We start from the raw sequence: 21,620 nt of genomic DNA on the forward strand, positions 1-21,620 counted from the left end.
ATAGATCCCTCTGTCTGTAGGGTAGCTTCCTATCACGCATACTGATTGCGATAGAAACAATCCATCGCCATGGGAGCAACAAGAAAGGAACGATGTAAAGAGAATGCGAATGTACACTAATCATTTCTATTTGATCACTGCATTTGTGCCTACTTTAATTACTACAACTGCATGCCCAAAAGACAATAAGGAAAGATGAAATGGGAATGTTTGAAAAGAAGAACGACATACTCCACATTAATTTACTCTCGAAAATCCGATATCCTTTGCGGCGAAACATTAGTTAATAAAGTGTAGCGGGGCAATGTTCAAAACATGACTGAAAATACGTTCACTAAATAGAGATAAGAACATCTATGACTGACATGTCATCTAAAGTCGACGTACAATTTTAAAATGTTAGAAATAAGGAAATGAAGTAATACAGAATGCTATGCTTGTAATGCATGCTGTTGTTCTACATTGTTTAGCTCTAGTATTTACAGGGTCACAGAGAAAGCATCCTAGGTTTTGGAGGGAAAAGCCGTAATTGTAATGATCTGCACTACAACGGAAACAAGAATCACAACTTAAGGAAAAATAATGTAATGTGTGTTTCAGCTCACAAGCAACATTGAAGCAGGCAGTTCCTGAAACTTCCTGGCAAATTAAAACTGCATGCCGGATCGAGACACGAACTCGGGACCACTGGGGGCCGAACCGTACAATAACCCTGGGTTCGGTGTGGGGCGGGTGGACTGCTGTGGCCTGTTGTGGGGTTGTGAACCACTGAGGGCTACGGCGGGACGAAGCATTTCCGTCGTTTCTAAGTCCCCGGTTCAATAAACATACTTATTGCTGAATGGGAAACAAGCCAGAAAACAAAAATGTACCTAACGTTCACTGCTACAGAAGACTAAGCGCAATGGTTAAACATTGAACTCGCATTCGGGAGGATTAGGGATCTAATCCACGCTCGTCCATCTAGATTTAGATTTTACGTGGCAGGTGAAAGAAGGGATGGTTCTTTAATGGGTGACACGGTCGATTTTCTTCCCGACCTGGAACTACCAAGCCTGCCCCCCCCCCCCCCCTCCCTCCGGTCGCTCATCAATTCTTCGATGGGACATTCTAGTCTTCCTCCCGTTGCCATCGAGGTCACGTGAAGCGGAGCTGTGAGTCAGCTAACTGCGAATGAAGAAGTTGTAACCTTGCTCAAATTACCACTGAATGAACCACCAAATAATGAGGGGAAACTAAAACTCTGTGTCATAAATAGAATGGGATTTTAACTCTGTTCCGGAAGGAAGCTATTTCACTGTCTTACAGACTGCGTAAGCTTACTCGGCAACTGGTAAAGGCACATATGCTCTGATGAGACATTTTTCACATTGTTTGCGATTGCACGTGGGTTGCCGGCCGTGGTGGCCGATCGGTTCTAGGCGCTACAGTCTGGAACCGCGCAATCGCTACGGTCGCAGGTTCGAATCCTGCCTCGGACATGGATGTGTGTGATGTCCTTAGGTTAGTTAGGTTTAAGTAGTTCTAAGTTCTAGGGGACTGATGACCTCAGAAGTTGAGTCCCATAGTGCTCAGAGCCATTTGAACCATTTGAACCATTTTTTGCACGTGGGTTAACTTCATGGAAACTGGGAAATGAATATTATGCTCCGACTGCGTTTCTTATAGATTGAAAATAAAGTCACTGCGCCAATCATGGAGTATCACAGAAGAAATAGTAGCTTCACTCAATGCATCATCACAGACTGCAGCAAGAAGCAAATAGACTCTTTAGATAGTAAGATGCCAGTAGTATCTTGAAAACGCGTGTCAGTTCATATCAAAATACTATGACTGGTATATAGTGTGTGTGTGTGTGTGTGTGTGTGTGTGTGTGTGTGTGTGTGTGTGTGTGTGTGTGTGTGTGTGTGAGGTTCTGTAAAATGAAGGATACAAAAACGCGTCAACACATCTAACCTAAAATTCGAGTGCAGGTTTTCATTATGATTAATATGTCCACTTCCCAGAATGAAATTTTCACTCTGCAGCGGAGTGTGCGCTGACACGAAAGTTCCTGGCAGATTAAAACTGTGCACCGGACCGATACTCGAACTCGGTACTTTTGCCTTTCGCGGGCAAGTGCTCTACCATGAAAGAATATGGTAGAGCACTTGCCCGCGAAAGGCAAAAGTCCCGAGTTCGTGTATCGGTCCGGCACACAGTTTTCAACTGCAGAGAGGATATGACGGAGCACTGCACTAACAATCAGGTCAACACTCACACGTAGCCATCAAACTTATGCATATTTAAACCTCACAGGGCTTAAAACTTGATTAAATTTCTGAAATACATCGGGTTTGGCGCGCGAAAAGAACAAGTGACGCAGTGATTTTGCTATTTTCAATGTGAATTACACAGCAGCAGCATTTTCACATGATAATTTATAGTGGACAAAATGTCCGATTCCTTTCGTAAAGAGCTCGTTTCACACTTCGCGCTTTTTTTAATAATACTGGAACAGTCTATTAGCTGTGGCCTTATTTGAAGTAACCATGAATATATTCACCTGACATGACTTTGAAAAATACAAAATGTGAATATTAACATTCTAAAGATGATTTGAACCGCACTTTTCAAGGATAATAGTAGTTTTTTGAATGATTTCGTGATGCCTTCAACTGCCATCCTTTTTATTTCATGTACTATTGTAGAATTTCGGTATTAGGTGCTTTTCAAGTATTTTATAGATGATTTTTAGTCGTAAATCAAGCCATGCATGTCGTTGCCCCTATGATTTCGTGTTATGCACGTAAAATGAATTAGAGAGGTGTTTTAGGAGCACGTTACTTTCGAGCAGTTTGCAACACTACTAAAAAATCATCCATAAAATACTTTACCCAAGGTCGGAATAGTACAATCGTACATGAAATAAAGAGAATGGCAGCTGAAGGCATCACGAAATCATTCAAAAAATTCATCGCAGCTGCAAATCCTATAGCACTGAAAATTATAGATAATAGTAGTGTCTTAACAACTGCGCCACCTGCCTATTTACAAAACTACGGAAGTGTGTATCTGATGCTTTGAGCATTAATGACGCGGTGTTCTTTTGGTCACATTACTATAACTGCCCATGGTAAGTAAAATAATAATAGTATTGCCGATATAATTCAGGAGAGAAATTGCTGAACTCTATATGACGGGTCTCAAATTTAAAAGATTAAAAGGCTACGGGAAAATATGAAATAGACCATAATGCACTTTGATGTACAGAATCAATTTATCATCATAATTCCATTCCCGGTCCCGAATACGCAGTGTCGCTAGTCCTGGAATACACGAGTGAATAATATGAGCACCGCCATGTTTAACGAGAATAAACTGATCACCAGAAAAATCGAAGAGAACTAATTCAACACCAGCCTGTGTGATTAAAATCCTCTAACTAAAACATCAATATACGACCCGACTGCATTACGATCGTATTCACCAGAAGTTATTTCCGGAAATAACGGCAGGCCTGATATGGAGGGCCAGAGGACTATTTTACACGATCCGCCCTGCCGATAACACCCTAGTGTCTTCACTGCCTCTCTATCACATTTCGAAGCGAGTACTAAGAATTGAGCAGAATAAATGGCAAAACTACGAAGAGGGGACAAATAAAGCTGAAACCTAAATAATGAAACGTCTACAATAATTTGGAAGTACTCTGGAAAGTGGCTGACGAGGAATTTAACGTAAATCTCGTTGTTGTAAACTTTTCCAAGCATGGTTAAACCTTGCCAACGCGGAGGAAGGAACCGAAACCAGTAACTGTACCTTTCACGTATCTGTCTAAGATTACCTTTGTTGAGATCATACAAAATTATTGAACAACAGTACTGATCACAAAAAACGAATCACAAAACTATTTCACATAACATAAGTAAAAAATCAGTTTTTAAATTCTTAAATGCAAATAGGCAGTGCGTAATGTATGTCCCATACAGAAAATTTAAAACTTTTGTCACATGACAATTTTTGCTCACACAGAAAATTATATTAAATACTATTTTCAAGCAATACAATATTGCTAATAATTAAATATGTGCTGTGCCTAACAATAGATACCTCTAGATCTTTGACGAGTAAGATACGTAACTATATGCGAAGAAAGATGCACACTTAACAAACTTGAAGTTAGTTAAAAAAAATAATTGCTTTATTTGACATACCGCAGCTTCCCGGCGTACTCCAACTCGATTGTACAGCGATCTCGGATGAAATGCCCATATTTTTCTAAAAAGTCTATTCCTTTCTGCGTGTGGAGAGATATATTGTCATACTGATCCTGGAAAGAAAAATGCGTGCGTCAGTAACACAGCCAGAGGTTATAATGGCACGTGGTAAAAGAATAACAGAATTAACAATTTCATAAGTTAACTATAAATGATTTATCAACAAGGCCTACATATTATTACTTAAAAATACGTTTTCTGCGAAACGAACGTATCTGAGCTAGACCTATTCGCCGACGACAAAATATGATGTGCCTGTTCATCGTCTTTATCTCACAACAGTGGTCGAGACAATTATTTTCCGCGCTGGAAATGTTGGCTGAAAAAGAGTACATGCTCCCCTGTCAGCAGCTTCTATAAATGCCCATATGTATGGTCTTTCAGGTAGCATCACTACCTTTTACAGCAAAGGAGACAAGTTACAGTTTTGTCTTGAGCCCTGAAGTGGGTTTTAGATGAAGTTACAGCATGTGCAGGAAGACCGATACAGATATCTGCGAAAGCGAATGTGAGTTACATGCGAATTCCATAAATAATCCAACTTGAAGCCATCGTCCCGGTTTACTAAGTTGTTTACCAGGCTTTTTCCATCGCTTCGATGACCACCGAACCCCTACATGATGAGGGCGAAACCAGGTTCTGCACGTAATCATACCGCGGAACATAGTTTAAGAAAATGGCCGCATGTAAAACGGTTACGTTAGCACTGTTAAAATGCACATTTGCGCTCTTTTACATATGCTATCCGTCTTCTGTATGTACAGGGTGACCCAAAAGTCATAACATTTGAAAATGCGCTAATTCACGGAACAATGTACGTAGAAAGGAAAAACTTTACACACACTCCTGAAATGACATGGTGTTTTACTGAAACCAACAACGAGTGCAAAACCAGGCCAACAGATGGCGCTGAACAGCAACCAGTCAGTGACGCCGCGTTACAACTCCTTAGCCTGGCTGATAACACCTGGAGCGTATGACTTTTAAGCAGGACGGCGCTCCACACCATATTGCTCCACGTGTGGAAGATCTCTTGCGCACATGACCCCCTTCCGTCAGGCTTAGCCTTCCAGGTCCTCAGACCTCAGTCCGTGTGATCATTGGTTGTTGCGCGTATGTCCATTTTTACCTATCTACCTACATTATTTTCTGGCGTATTTAATTTTTAAATGTAAACGCACTTCTGGGTCACCCTGTAGCACACAAACAAAAACTTAAATATCCACGAACATGATACAAGGCAATAAGAGAATTCCAATGTTCATCCAGTAAGAATACCAACTTTCTATATTTCCATTACAAATACTGCGATACAAATATACAACAGTCTTTCACATGAAGACAATATTTCATCGTTCTCACTTTTTTTAAAACCGTAAGAACCATCTTATTACATCACTGTTTCTTCAGTAGAAGCAGTTTGTTGCAGGTCGCTGGAGCAACGAAGGGCACCTATCGACTGGAAAAAAGTACAGACCATTCCCGTTTTCGAGGAGTAGTCTAGGAACAGGTGCACATAATTTTAGGTTTACATCGCTGGCGTCAATCTGTTATAGAATTATGGAACATGCTTTATGCTCACGTATTATGACGTTTTCGGAGAACGAAAATCTCCTCTACAAAAATCAACATGAATTCCGCAAAGATGGGGGTCCACTGGGGGCCGAACCGCACAATAACCCTGGGTTCGGTGTGGGTGGACTGTTGTGGGGTTGTGAACCACTGAGGGCTACGACGGGACCAAGCCTCTCCGTCGTTTCTAGGTCCCCGGTTTAACACACACACACACACACACACACACACACACAATACACCGTTACTGTTTACACTATGTGTAAATAATGTTGTGGATAACTACATGAGATGGTTTGCAGATGATGTAGTTGAGTGTAAAAAGGAGCAGCGTGAGGACACTGGCGAAATGCAGGAAGACCCGCAGAAAATTGATGAACGGTGTAAGAACTAGCAATTGGCTCTGAATGTAAATAAATGAAACACACTGCGCATACATGGGAGAAGAAATCCACTACTGTACAATTAAAACATTGATGACAAACAGCTGCAAACAATAACCACGGTATAATGCCAACTAGTAATCATCCGGAGCGACAGTAAGTGTAATGACAACATAAAACGAATATTAGAAAAAGCAGATGCCAAATTGAGATTCATGGGAAGAATCTCAAGGAAATGAATTTCATTCACGAAAGAAGGTTTGTCTGAGCAGTTCTTCAATTCATGAGCATCGCTAATCAGTCTGGGACCCTCACAAGGATAACAGAAGAGAGAGACAAAATGAAACGAAGATTGGCGTGTTTGTCACGTGATCGTTTAATCAGCGCGAGAGCGTTACACAGACACTCAACGAACTCCAGTGGCATAAGCTACAAGAGAAGTATTGTGCATCACGGAGATATTTGCTACTGAAATTCCGAAAGAGCATTTTCCCGGATGCGTCGGACAACATACAGTATTACTTCCTCCTATATTCGTCTTACAAAATAACTGCAACGAAAAAATTCGAGAAATTAGAGCTAATACGGTGATTCAGCGACAATCATACATTCCAGGTGCCATTCGCGAATGGAGCAGGGAAAGGATGGGGAGGGGAGGGGAGGAAGGGGAGTGTTCAGATAGCGGTACCAGAAGTATATAAGTATCCTCCGCCACACACCGTCATGTGGCTTGCGGAGAATAAATGTAGATGTGGAATACAAGAGATTAGAAACAAAGTACACAAGGTGCTGCTACTATAAGTACTGCACGCTCTCTTGAACACAAAGCTGAAGGTCATTTATTTACTGCCATACTGCTGTTAAATGTTTTGTACCTGGTGTAGGTGCGTGTGCGCACATCCATACGCAATATTGCCAAAGGAAGTATGTATCCCACAAATAGGAAACATTTTTGAATTAATACGTAAATACCGAATTTCGCAGGAACTAGGTAGTAATGTAGACAGCAATCTTACAATTCACAGGTTTATGTTCCCTGGGTACGCTTACACAATCTCTCTCACTCCTGGACGGAGAGCGCTCTTGTATGCACATAGATTCGAATATTACACAATATACTTCCATTAACCTGATAAGCATCTTTTCGAAAACACGAAGGTAATAAAAAAATGTACGCCGAAAACAGGGCATACTACACTACACTCAACAAACATCTGCGAGGCCTTCAATGTGCCGATGCTTTAAACTAGCAAATCTACGTCCCGTCCGAGGGCGGCATAACGCTTCGCAACTATGCACCGAGATGATGTTCAGCGTATGACTCGTCCGCGCGAGGTCAGAATATTCAGCATCATTTCAATGAAGACGCTACTAGTGTCTTGCGTTTGTTCCTGAGTCACCTGCTTCCGGATCGTCGGTGATCTGAGTCACGGTACAGGTCAGTGCTGAAAACTCTTGGGCAACCCTAACTGTGAAAGACAAGCGCGTCACGGTTTCGAAACCGTCGTGTGAAGTGACTAAGTGGCGCTTGTACAGCGCCTACAGAGTAGGCTTCCACGCAACATTAGTGGAGTCGCAGGAGGAGTACAAATAAGGCCACTCAGATTTGGAATACGGAAAAAATCTCGCCTAGCTCCTGTTCTTTTGGTTGTCGCATTTACTTAACAAACTCCCGTCGACTGCAAAGCCTGTCGAGAGAGAGCACCGGTGACATTTTGACTTAGTTAACGGAGAAAGAAAATTCTGCCTTTTTATTTAAAACAACGAAACTTTCATCTGACGCGAGCTCGAGACAAAAAATTTGGGCGGTAAAATTCTTATGCTGACTTTAGTTACTGCGTAAGAAAGATACCTTATCTTTCTATTCAAGAATACAGTAATACTCTGTGTACACTTGCGTTGACCAGAAGCAAATTACACTTTTGTAAAATAAATTATTGTGTCGTGTGGTTAAGAAGCAAAATGGTCCACGGCAACACAGCCTGGCAAGAATTAATAACTTTTTTTTTCGAGTAATGATTGATAAGCAGATAATTTTCAACTGTACTGAAATCTTGTACTTTTGAGAACACATTAAGTGAAGCAGCAGCGTTTCCACTAGGCTACACCACATAATCAACTAACTGCAGCCAATTTGTCGCAGAAAGAAATCGCTTTTCACAAAGTTATCTACTGCGATGTGTTTCTCATAATTACAATGGAACTGGTGAACCAAAATTACGAATTAACGCATAAATTGCGACACCACGTTGTTCTTCGTTCCTTCAGTTTTCTTCCTGGAGTTTACTTAGAACTAGGAACAAGGACGGATGTGTCTGATGACGACAAACAGCTGGGTAGGAAGTATGTGCAATGCAGTGAAGGAAGTACCGGAAAATGTGACGCAGCTATCGTCATGCTATCGGCCGTTCTCAGATGGGAAACTTGTCCCTGGCCACCGCTGCTCTCTGCGTGCACTGACCTCTTTTTGACATTTTTCTCTCAATTGTCGTTTTTCTCCCTTTCAGTGGAAGCTTCAGACCGACTCCAACATACAGCGTGTATATTAAAAATATAAATGTGAGTAATCTGATCCGATTGCCAATGTTGCAAACATATTTAATTTTTACTGAGCAAAAACTTCGGAAATTGAAAATATATAATGTTAACATACCTGCACTGACTTACGCTGCTCAATGGAGTGTTCTTTTTATTTTTCATTTTACTGGCGGACTAGTATAGGGAACATGCCCGTATTCAGAGGCATCTGCGTTACAGGAGACAAACTACCCAGTACAATACGTTCATCTCTAGTGTATAATGTTGTGTACGAGCTAATGTGACTTCTGTCTTTTTTACATGTAATTTACTTACCGCATATGGAAGATAACGTTCTTGTGAGTCTCCAGTTATACGTATTTGGGGTTATCAATAAATAAATTTTTCATACGTAATATTTGCAGGCTGCACATATACAAGGTACACTTCAGAAATCTTACGGTTCGCAGTACAATGCAAGTAAACTTATAGTATTTATTTTCGACTGAACTGTATTCAGCCGAGTACTCACAGCACAAATTATGCAGGCTATTGGCTATTCTAATAAAATGTTTAACACACATACACACACTATGGGTAGATTAAGACCGTTCCACGACTTATTGACTGCCGTCAATTTACTGCGAAAGTACTAATGCGTCTCAAAATCCTGTCTCATCTACAATCATCACACAAAGAGTATTAACGAATTAATGTATCATAACTAGAGGACTTGGTTGACAACGGTGTCATTAATACTTGACATCCATTGTTCGTTTGCAATCGTAATACAAGACTTTTCTGTTAGTCGAGCTGACCAACCGATGATGTTTTCTGCTCGGGACCAGCACTACGGTTTATTGCACATGTAAGGGACTTCTCAAGTGAGGCTTACAAATTTCATAACATATGCAATGATCTACACTCTCAACTATTTTCTATTAGACTAATTGTATCAGATATGGTGAAGTTACCGTATTAATCTGATAAGATCATCACTGTCTCACGAGCGAAACTCGTAAGGGGTTACGTCAGAGCAACAGGTAAGCAAAGTAACCACATTAATATTCCATTCACTACCGGAGCACATCCGTGTGTTCTCCTTTGATATCAGGATCAGTTTGGTGAGTTCCATACAACCTACTAATTCGAGACAATGCTTCGAAGAGTTGTCGCAAATATTTGGTATCTAGTTTGCAAATGTGCGCTTCACTGAAACAGACTCAGATAACACAAGCGTAAGCGGCTACTTCGGAAACTTCCCACTACCGTCTGACAAGAGCAGATATCAAATGCCCAATAAATCGCTGCTGTGGATATTAAAAAATCACCTCCCACATAAAGCCAGTCCCAGAAGCATTAACTGCAAATAGCACAGCAGTTCGTTACACAGAGAATGGCAAATCTTTTTCACCACTCCTCACAAATCTAAGCCAAGTGTACCAACCTTTAAGACACCGCTGTCGGCAGGATGCTCAGAGTATAGGATCTAGATGGGCTCACAAGAATATAAGTATACTTTGTAACTAACCCACCCCCATTTCGCTCTATATGGACGCAGTAACAATGAAGCACAGAAGCACCTTAATGTCTCAAGGTGCAGCACATTATGAAAATATTCGAAACTCCTGCAGAAAATGCGCAGAACGCATACGGCTTCTCTGTACACTTCATTCAACTCATCAGAGCACATTACAGCTTTATAGCCATTGAAAATTCCTTCAGAATTACAACGATCCAGTCCAGCTATAAAGGATTTTCTTACGTTGCCTGATTGTTAAGCAGGACCATTCTGTAGTTAGGACGTAAATGATACTGCCATACCACCGGTGTCGCCTGGATCATGTTTTATATCTAGTCGAACTGATAGACAATCATCCTACTTAAAAGACGAACTGTAAACGTTTAGTTCACATCCCATAAACGCAGAACAACTGTGATTAAAGCTGGAAGACTTCATAAACTGCGGTCTAAATAAATGCATACCAAGGATCCTAGTAAAAGACAGCGAATACCTACCTTGTTTTAACAGTACCAGACTACTACACTCTCGCTATAAAAGAAAATACGAGAAACCTCATAGCGAAAACTTGATAGCAACTCTTGTATCCGTAAGAAGAACCACGCGTGAAACGTACAATAATTTTCAGTGACATCCTGGCGAAAGATCAATCCCAAAATTCTTAGAAGTTCTGCACATACGTAAAGTTAATGGAAAGGTTCAAAACTTGCACTCAGTGGGTCGTGGATCCGCTTGGAGCTGAAACTAAAGGTAGCAGATAGAAAGTAGAAATACCGTATTTAAAAAGGTAATCCCAATGAGGATACTAACGTACGAATGTCTTGAGCGCTGCATAGACTAACAAATGAGAAATATTGGTATTAGCAACCCCACCTCCCCCCGTATAGAAAAACAAGCGGAACTACTTAAAGTGACGAAGGCATCAGGCCCTCATGGAATTCCAGTTAGATTTTATATATATTAAGTTGTCGAATTTGTTCCTTTCCTAACTCATATTTACCGCTAATCTCTTGCACAACCAGTACTCCCGAATGATTCGGAAAGCAAGCACATCACTGTAAAATGGGGAAAATATAGGAGGTACGGAATACAGATCGATATCGCTGACGACCGTGTGTTTCTGGATGATCATCATGTTCTTGTGTCTTTGTCCCGCATAGATGCAGGGTCGCCAGGTTTATTAACTGATCTGGCGCGTTAATTAAAGGGGTGCCCCAAGCTCTTGCTGTCGCCACCCCCACCTTCCCTCCACCGCGACGTTATATGTGTACCCCAACTGACTGCGTGTATAATAGGGTTATCCATATGAAAGTGAACGAAAGTTTTCTAAATGTCTGCAAATCGTGTTAACTGAGGAAGGACTTGGGTACCAGACCGGTATTTATCTAGTGGGATGAGGGTGGTGGTGGTTAGTGTTTAACGTCCCGTCGACAACGAGGTCATTAGAGACGGAGCGCAAGCTCGGGTTAGGGAAGGATTGGGAAGGAAATCGGCCGTGCCCTTTCAAAGGAACCATCCCGGCATTTGCCTGAAACGATTTAGGGAAATCACGGAAAACCTAAATCAGGATGGCCGGAGACGGGATTGAACCGTCGTCCTCCCGAATGCGAGTCCAGTGTGCTAACCACTGCGCCACCTCGCTCGGTGTGTGGGATGAGGGAAACTAGCTAAAAACCACATCCAGGATGGCCGGGACAGCCGACCCCCGTTATTAATCCAACGAGCGGATTCGATCCGGGGCGGTGCATCTATCCGTCACGGAGGGGGCACTTCAACACGCAGGGATATCCGGGCTGCTCGTAAGTTGCAGGATACTAGAGCATATTCTAAATTCAAACATTACACTGAGGTGACAGAAGTCGTGGGATACTTCCAATATATCGTGTCGGACCTCCTTTTTACCCAGTGTAGTGAGCAACTCGACCTTGCATGGACACAACAAATCGTTTGAAGTCCCCTGCAAAAGCACTAAGCCATGCTGCCTCCATAGCCGTCCACAACTGCGAAAGTGTTGCCGGTGAGTGGTCAAATCATTCGCTCGAATTGTCCAGAATGTTATGACATGGCGCACTTTCATCCATAAAAATTCCATCGTTGTTTGGAAACATGACGTCCATGAATGGCTGCAAATGGTCTCCTAGTAGCCGAACACAACCATTGTTAGTAAATGATCGGTTCAGTTGGACCAGAAGACCCAGTCATTCCACGTTAACACCGCCCACACCATTATGGAGCTACCAGCTTGCACAGTGGCTCAGTGGCTTGTTGATAACGGATCTGTGGCTTCGTGGGATATGCACTGTACTCGAACCCTACCATCAGTTCAGATCAACTGAAACCTGGACTTCTCTGACCAGACCACGGTTTTCCAGTCGTCTCGTGTCCAACCAATATGGTCACTAACCCAGGAGGGGCGCTGCAGGCGATGTCGTGCTAAAGGTGCTCACGTCGGTCGTCTGCTGCCATAGCCCATTAACGCCAAATTTTGCAGCACTGTCGTAACGGGTGCGTTCGTCGTACGTCCCACACTGATTTTTGCGGCTATTTCGTGTACTGTCACTTGCCTGTTAGCACAGATAACTCTGCGCAAACGCAGCTGTTCTCGGTCGTTAAGTGAAGGCCGTTTGCCACTGCGCTATCCGTGGCGAGAGGTAATGCCTGAAATTCGGTATTCTCGGCACTCTCTTCACACTGTGGATCATGGAATATTAAATTCCCAAACGATTTCCGAAATGGAATGTCACATGCGCGTTCAGAGTCAGCCACAATCACGTCAGAAACCTTTCACATGAATCACCTGAGTTCAAATGATAGCTCCGCCAGAGCACTGCCCTTTTACACCTTGCCTACGCGACAATTGGGCCAACTGTATATGTATATATCGCTATCAAATGGTTCAAATGATTCTGAGCCCCATGGGACTTAACTTCTGAGGTCATCAGTCTCCTAGAACTTAGAACTACTTAAACCTAACTAACCTAAGGACATCACACACATCCATGCCCGAGGCAGGATTCGAACCTGCGACCGTAGCGGTCGCGCGGTTCCAAACCGTAGCGCCTAGAACCGCTCGGCCACTCCGGCCGGTTATATCGCTATCCCACGATTTTTGTCACCTGTGTGTATGACGTTCCTGGAGGTAGAGCAACTTCTGTCTATGAACCAACACGGATTCACGTTATGGCACTCGTAGGAAGGACAGCTTTCTCTCCTGATACACAAATAGCAAGCAATAAATGCAACCGAACCGATAGATTTTTAGGTTACAGGCAAAAATGTGTATGATTAAACATTTTCCTGACAACTATTTTTTACACTTACATTAATACCACTTCTCCCTCATGTCTTTAGGATACCCCTTGTTGTGTAGTGCTGGAGTGTACTTTCGCAACGTCGCTGCGTAGGCAGCACATAAATCCCATAGACTAGATGTTTCATAACTGGAACAGTATAATGAAAGATTTTAAATTTGAAGTAAAGTGTCTCCCGCGTATGGGAATATATATAATGGATGTACGAGTACAGTTCGTAGAGACATGGCTGACGACATGTGGAAGCTTCACTCTGGCCGTGAGTCGTGCTCGTGTAGCCAAATTGTTAGGCGGCCGCTCGCGATAAGCGGGAAATCCGGGTTCGAGTCCCGGTCCGGCACAAATTTTCATTGTCGTCATTCCAAAAAAAAAACTGATGGTTGTCCATATTCGCAACTGCGAATACATTTCTTCTATCATATCCTGTTGCTTCACGACAGAGCATTTGCAGCTCGTTAAAGCAGAAGCTGTGTTATTAATCTGAATTAAAATATACATTTCCTTACTATGAGCACGACTGTTTACACCGACCAAGAAAGGGCTTTGTTCTGTGAAGTGCGACTCCATTAATCGTCTCCCCCCCTCCAAAAAGAATGTGGGCCATTTGAGCGGAGAAAAAAATTGCTCATCCGATTACGCTGCCGAACATACCTACATTCACATCTGTACTCCCCAAGCAACCTCACCACGTGTGGCGGAGGGTAATTCCAACACCAATATCTTTCCCACCTTCTCTGTTCCATTCATGAATGATGAGTGATGAGTAAGAAGAGTCACTCACTCTCGATAAACCCCATTGAGTTCTATTTTTTCTCATCTTTTCCTCGTAGTAATTTCACGAAATGTATTTTGGGCGACGCGACTGTGATTTTCTTTTTGGTGCGAAGGTGGAGATCAACTGCATGACGAATTAAGATCGCCTGTGAAGTAAGGAACTACTGAATTAAGATCATCGGCAGATGTTCTACGACAGCCAGTGATCCGTTTTGCGCTCATCAAGATGCAATGGCTTGCCTACTGCATTCATTATTCTCTATCTGCTTGGCGATTGTGACAATATGTGACTAAGAAAGCGGCGATCCGAAGTCTTACCGACTAAGAATTACTAGATGAGATTTTATTTTCGTCGGCGGAAAATATTAGCAAGAGCTACAGTTCTCGTATAGTTTCAATCCATGGCGAAGATGTCACGAATGTTGCTAATGTCTGTACGGAGTTTTACATTTTAAGAATGGGTGAAAATTTGTTGCCGGCCAGTGTGGCCGAGCGGTTCTAGGCGCTTCAGTCTGGAACCGCGTGACTCCTACGGTCGCACGTTCGAATCCTGCCTCGGGCATGGATGTGTGTGACGTCCTTATGTTAGTTAGGTTTAAGTAGTTCTAAGTCTAGGGGACTGATGACCTCAGACGTTAAGTCCCATAGTGCTTAGAGCCATCTGAACAAAAGTATCTAAACACGGTTTTTGGTAAATGACAGTACGCAAAAGGTGCAAGCTCTTTTTCATCACTGATTTACGTCCCTAGCTTTGTTATCTTTCGAAATGCTGAAGCAACTAAGAGTTTTTCTTAATTGAATATACCTTTTGGGACAATTCGAGAGATTTGCAACCAATATCTATATATATATATATATATATATATATATATATATATATATATATATATATATATATACACATACAGGTGGATGGTCTTTCGTATTTGCAGCGAAGATATTCGCCAAAATATCCGGGTAATGTATTAAATGTGAGGGGCAAGAGACCATTCCGAGTTGACCTACACGATGATGACATGACAAGAAATGTAGATCTGCGGTTTGAACAGTTCCCCACTGCAAACATTGACTATTACAACGACATATTCTATTTCTTTTCTGAGCCCTCGAACGACGCGAAAAATGGGGATGACTCATTTTTTAAAAGCTTTCTGAGTACGGCGACACAGCGGGGCTCTCGTTCCTTTTCTGTCTCCTTTTTTTCCTTGAGCCTTTCTTTGGTATTTTTAGATCAGTGAAATATTATGGCTGACTAATGTTACTCCTGTTGCATTCGCGAAGGATGTTTGGGAAGAATGATGGTCGCTAAAACCCCTATTTGTTCCATTTTCTGAATTTCTCGCTGTGATCATTTCACGAGAAGTATGTGGAAGGAAGTAATATGTTGTCCGACTCTTCGCGGAACGATGCAAGAGGCCTCTCTTGTCTCGCCTGCCACTGGAGTTCGCTGATCATCTCCGCAACGCTCTCGTGCCGAGTAAACTACTGCACGACGAAACGTGCCGCCCTTCTTTGAATGTTCTCCAACTCTTCTATTGATCCTACCTGATACGGGTCGGTTCCAGATTGATGAGTAATTCTCAAGAACTGGTGGAAAAAGTTTTTTGTAAGTGATCTGTTTCGTGGATGATTTAAACAGATTCTTCCAATAAATCTCAGCGTAGCATCTGCTTTTGCAACTATTGCTTACGTGGTCATTCCACTTCAGGTGATTCCAAATGGTTAATCCAAGGTATTTTACGGTAGTCACTGTTTGCAGTGATTTATCGCCAATAGTGTAACACAACATTAGTGGATTTCTTCACGTATTTATGCGCAGTACGTTACATTTATTTACTATGTATATACGCACACTGAAGAACGAATGAATATTTGTAGCAAGACCAGGACTCGAATCCAGGTCTTCTGCTCACTAGGCAGATGGCGTTAACAACAACGCCATCCTCGCACAGTGGCTTTGCACATTGCGCGGAGTACCCTAGCATGTGTGTCTCCTCAATCCAAGCCGTGCGGCGTAGCTGCGCCTTGCCACGGTTCGCGCGGCTCCCCCCGTCGGAGGTTCTTGTCCTTCCTGTGTGTTTTGTCTTTAGCGTAAGTTAAAGTTAGATTAAGTAGTGCGTAAGCTTAGAGACGTCCGCCCTCGTGGTCTCGCGGTAGCGTTCTCGCTTCCCGAGCACGGGGTCCCGGGTTCGATTCCCGGCGGGGTCAGGGATTTTTCCTGCCTCGAGATGACTGGGTGTTGTTGTGTCGTCATCATCATCATCATCATTCATCCCCATTACGGTCGGAGGAAGGCAACGGCAAACCACCTCCATTAGGACCTTGCCTAGAAAGGCGGTGCGGGTCTCCCGCATCGTTCCCCGACGCTCTGTAAAGTAGCATGGGACTTCATTTCCATTTCCAAGTTTAGAGACCGATGACCTCAGGAGTTTGGTCCCATAAGACCTTACTATAGTTTTTTTCCCCTCAATCCAAATTCCAATTCACGCCTTGGATTAAGAAGGGAGACGTGCTAGGGTAGTCCATGCGATTTTGCGAAGCTACTGTGCCCGGATGGCGTATTGGTTAGCGCATCTGGCTACTGAGCAGGAGACTGGGTTGAGTCCTGGCCTTCTTACAAATTTTCATTTATCGCTTCAGTCTGCAATATACATAGTAAACGTCTCACGTTTTACAAGGTTTCTGGAACAGTATAGTTTAATTTAACATTTATTTACGTTCAGGGCAACTGCCAGTTCCATCCCCAATCTCCGATTCTGTGCACGTCTTTCTGAAAATCGTTACCATCTTCTGTCGTTGTTACCTTTTCCGCATCACCTTTGAACAGCCTCATGGGTATTCCAACATTATTCACCACATCATCTACACGTATTACAAATTAAAGTCCCCCGCCGCGTTTATTCTCTCTCCATGTGAAGGGTAATTTCATGAACCACCGTAGGGATTTTGATATGGTTTTCACTGATACACAGACTAGTTCACGAAGAACGTTTCTGTATATAATTTATAACTAGAGTAGTAATGAGTATGTAATACATGTATTGTTGTGTGTTCCATATTAAATTAGCGACTGGACTGACATCACGTGGCAACCATGGGGGCTACGAGATAGTGATCTAAAGAGGCAGTGGTATCTGGAGGGAAAAGCTGTAAACAGCCGCCGCAACTCCAGAGAGCAGCGAAGCTTGAAAAGAATCTACACATGTCTTCTACACGTCTTATTCGCCGAGGTGACAAGAGTCATGGGATACCTCCTAATATCGCGTCCGAACCTCATTTTGCGCGGCGTAGTGCAGCAACTCGACGTAGCATTGACTCCACAGGTCTTTGGAAGTCCCCTGGAGAAATATAGAATCATGTTGCCTCTATATCTGTCCGTAAATTCGAAAGTGTTAACGGTGAGCATTTGGTGCACGAAGTGACCTCTACCTGGGTAACCAAATCATTCGCTCGAATTGTCCAGAATGGCCTGACATGGCGCACTGTCATCCATAAAAATTCAATCGTTGTTTGGGAACATGAAGTCTATGAATAGCTAAAAATGGTCTGCAAGTGGCCGTACATAACCATTTCCAGTCAACGATCGGTTCAGTCGGGCCAGAGGTCCCAGTCCATTCCATGCGTCCACAACCCATACCATTATGGACCAACAACCAGCTTGCAAAGTGCCTTGTTGACAACTTGGATCCATGGCTTCAGGGGTCTGCGCCGCACTCGAACCTTACCATCAGCTCTTACCAACTGAAATCGGGACTCATCCGACCAGACCTGGGTTTTCCAGTCGTCTAATGTCCAACCGATACGGTCACGAGCCCAGGAGAAGCCCTGCAGACAATGTCGTGCTGTTGGAAAAGGCACTCGCGTCGGTCGTCTGCTGTCATAGCCCATTAACGGCAAATTTCGCCGCACTGTCGTAACAGATGCATTCGTCGTACGTTCCTTTGTTAGCACTCACAATTCTACCCGAACTCCGATGGTCTCTGTGGCTAAGTGAAGGCCGTCGGCCACTGCGTTCTCCGTGTCGACAGATAATGCCTGAAATTTGGTATTCTCTGCACACTCTTGACACAGTCGATCGCGGAATATTAAATTCCCTAATCTTTACAGAATATTTAATTCCGTAAGGATTTCCGAAATGGAATGTCACCTGCGTCTAGTTCCAACTACCATTCCATGTTCACAGTCTTAATTCCAGTCATGCGGCCATAATCACGTCCGAGACCTTTTCACATGAATCCCCTGAGTACAAATGACACTTTCACCAATGCACTGCCCTTTTACACCTTATGTACACAGTACTACAGCCAGCTGTGTATGTGCATATCGCTATCCAATGACTTGTCACCTCAGTGTGTATTGTGTATTGTACTGGGGACCTAAAAACGACGGAGAGGCTTCGCCCCTGCCATAGCCCTCAGTTAGAATTATATTAATACCTTCAGCTGTTGACGGGCGTTGATATATATCAACGGGGACAGGTGAAAATGTGTGCCCAGCCGGGACTCGAACTTGGAATCTCCTGCTTACATGGCAAACGCTCTATCCATCTGAGCCACCGAGGGCACAGACTGCAGAGACTATCTCGCGCACGCCTCCCGCGTGACTCACATTCTCACCTTGTATGTCCACACACTACATTTGTAGTGTCCCGCCCCAACAGACTGATTACTCGTGGAAGACATTCTTACAAAGTCCCATAAGAGTTCGGGGAATATGTGTGCATCCGCACAGGAGGAGGAGGTCATGGCCGGTATTGCCAGAACTATATACTTATATGGGTATGGTGTCTGTTCTTTCGGACATGTTCGAAACAAAAGACACCATATCCATATAGCCCTCAGTGGTTCACAACCCCACAACAGGCTACAGCAGTCCACTCACCCCACCGCCGTCCCACACCGAACCCAGGGTTATTGTGCTGTTCGACCCCCAGTGGACCCCCCCTGGAAACGTCTCATACAAGACGAGGGTAATCCCAAATGTGTACGTGGTAGAGTAATTATGTTGTACGCGTACGTGGAGACAGTGTAACTGAGGCGGAATAAGGGGAATCAGCCCTCATTCGCCGAAGCAGATGGAAAAAAGCACTCCGTCTTCAGACCGCAAGTGGCCCATCGAGACCATCCGACCGCCGTGTCATCCTCAGTTGAGGATGCGGATAGGAGGGGCATATGGTCAGCACACCGCTCTCCCGGTCGTTATGATTGCTTTCCTTGACCAGGGCCGCTACTATTAGGTCTAGTAGCTCCTCAATTGGCATCACAAGGCTGAGTGCACCGCGGAAAATGGCAACAGCGCATGGCGGCTGGATGGTCACCCATCCAAGTGCCGGCCACGCCCGACAGCGCTTAACTTCGGTGATCTCACGGGAACCGATGTATCCACTGCGGCAAGGCCGTCGCCGAAGCAGATGGAAAACCGCCTTAAAAACAAGCCACAGGCTGGCCGGCACAGCGGACCTCGACACTAATCCGCCGGGTGGATTCGTGCCGGGGACAGCGCGTTAGACAGTCGGGTAGCCGGGCGGGCTTCACCTCAGTGGGCACTGGTTTATTTATTGTAAACAGTAACGTTTTTATGACTTATTTGGGGTACTCCTGAAATTACTTCTGCATCTGTCGATTTCGTTCCGTTATGAGGAACGTGTTGAGTTGTATTTGCAAGCAAGTCCCGAATCAAATCAAATATCTGGTCTGATACTCGGTCGTATTTTGTTGACTAAATGACGCAGGACTATATCAAATGAATTCCTGCCATCTATAAACACGGCTTTTTTTAGGAGGTGAGCGCTACCGGTGTTTGGGGGCGGGAGGCAGGCAGGTAGAGGCGGCGGAGGAAGAGCAGCAAATGGAGGTGCGGGCGGCGTGGGCGTGGGCCCGGCCGGCAGCCGGCAGCAGGCACGTGCGGCCCGCCGGCCAATCGATACGGCGCGCCGCCCGGGCTGACTCAGCCGCCGCCGCTGCACCGGCCACGCACCTCCGCACGCTGCCTGCTCTCCGCACGCCCTCTGCGCATCAATTTTATATACGTCCACACGCTATCTCCAGCCGTCAACATCGACACTGCGCAGGCACTGCTGTCGGAGTCACCAGTCCAAACCCCGGCCTCGTGCAGCTCTCCAATAAGTACCGTACTTACAGTAACGAGAAGACTTCGAAAAATAAGTTACACATTATTATGGCAGGCCAAGTAAAGTTTACTGAATACTGCACATATTAATGGTCATTAACATGGGGTGGGTCCGCCCTTCGCCATTATGACGGCATAAACTCTATTGAGGACAATTTCAATATAGTAGGTTGGTTGGTTCGTTGGTTGATTTGGGGGAGGGAACCAAATAGCAGGGTCATCGGTCCCATCGAATTAGGGAAGGATTCGGAAGGAAGTCGGCCGTGCCCTTTCAAAGGAATCATCTGGCATTTGCCTGAAGCGGTTTAGGGAAATAACGGAAAACCTACACTACTGGCCATTAAAATTGCTACACCACGAAAATGACGCGCTACAGACGCGAAATTTAACCGACAGGAAGAAGATGCTGTGATATGCAATTGATTAGCTTTTCAGAGCATTCACCTACACCTACGTGGCGACACCTACAACGTGCTGACATGAGGAAAGTTTCCAACCGATATCTCATACATAAACAACAGTTGACCGGCGTTGCCTGGTGAAACGTTCTTGTGATGCCTCGTGTAAGCAGGAGAAATGCGTACCATCACGTTTCCGACTTTCATAAAGGTCGGATTGTAGACTATCGCGATTGCGGTTTATCGTATTGCGACATTGCTGCTCGCGTTGGTCGAGATCCAATGACTGTTAGCAGAATATGGAATCGGTGGGTTCACGAGGGTAATACTGTAAGTAGGCTGTTTATGTTTTCTTATTGGTAACGCCACGTAGCGCTCTATATGAAAAATCACTGGCTGTGCTGTGTGCAGTCTGTGGCTAGTTTGCATTGTTGTCTGCCATTGTAGTGTTGGGCAGCGGCAGCTGGATGTTAACAACGCGTAGCGTTGGGCAGTTGGAGGTGAGCCGCCAGCAGTGGTGGATGTGGGGAGAGAGATGGCGGAGGTTTGTAATTTGTCACGAACTGATATATATATTATGACTTGTGATGATATTAAGGTAAATACATTGTTTGTTCTCTATTAATATCTTTCATTTGCTAACTATCCCTATCAGTAGTTAGTGCCTTCAGTAGTTTGAATCTTTTATTTAGCTGGCAGTAGTGGCGCTCGCTGTATTGCAGTAGCTTGAGCAGCGAAGATTTTTGTGAGGTAAG

At 44.0% G+C, this 21,620-nt stretch overlaps 1 protein-coding gene and 1 non-coding gene across 6 annotated transcripts in view; both read right to left on the bottom strand.

Moving 5' to 3' along the window:
- The window catches only part of LOC126469805 (formin-binding protein 1-like), a 364,658-nt gene that overhangs the window by 235,199 nt on the left and 107,839 nt on the right, over positions 1-21,620 (bottom strand). For all 5 annotated transcript variants that reach the window (XM_050097066.1, XM_050097065.1, XM_050097068.1 and 2 more), the window contains exon 2: positions 4,197-4,312. In XM_050097066.1, the coding sequence (XP_049953023.1) occupies positions 4,197-4,312 (116 nt within the window). The remainder of the gene's footprint in view (positions 1-4,196; positions 4,313-21,620) is intronic.
- Positions 13,254-13,337, bottom strand: Trnap-ugg (transfer RNA proline (anticodon UGG)). The gene has a single exon. It is a non-coding gene; the product is annotated as a tRNA-Pro (tRNA).

Source organism: Schistocerca serialis, chromosome 3 (genome assembly GCF_023864345.2).
Source record: "Schistocerca serialis cubense isolate TAMUIC-IGC-003099 chromosome 3, iqSchSeri2.2, whole genome shotgun sequence".
In the NCBI taxonomy this organism is placed as follows: domain Eukaryota; kingdom Metazoa; phylum Arthropoda; class Insecta; order Orthoptera; family Acrididae; genus Schistocerca; species Schistocerca serialis.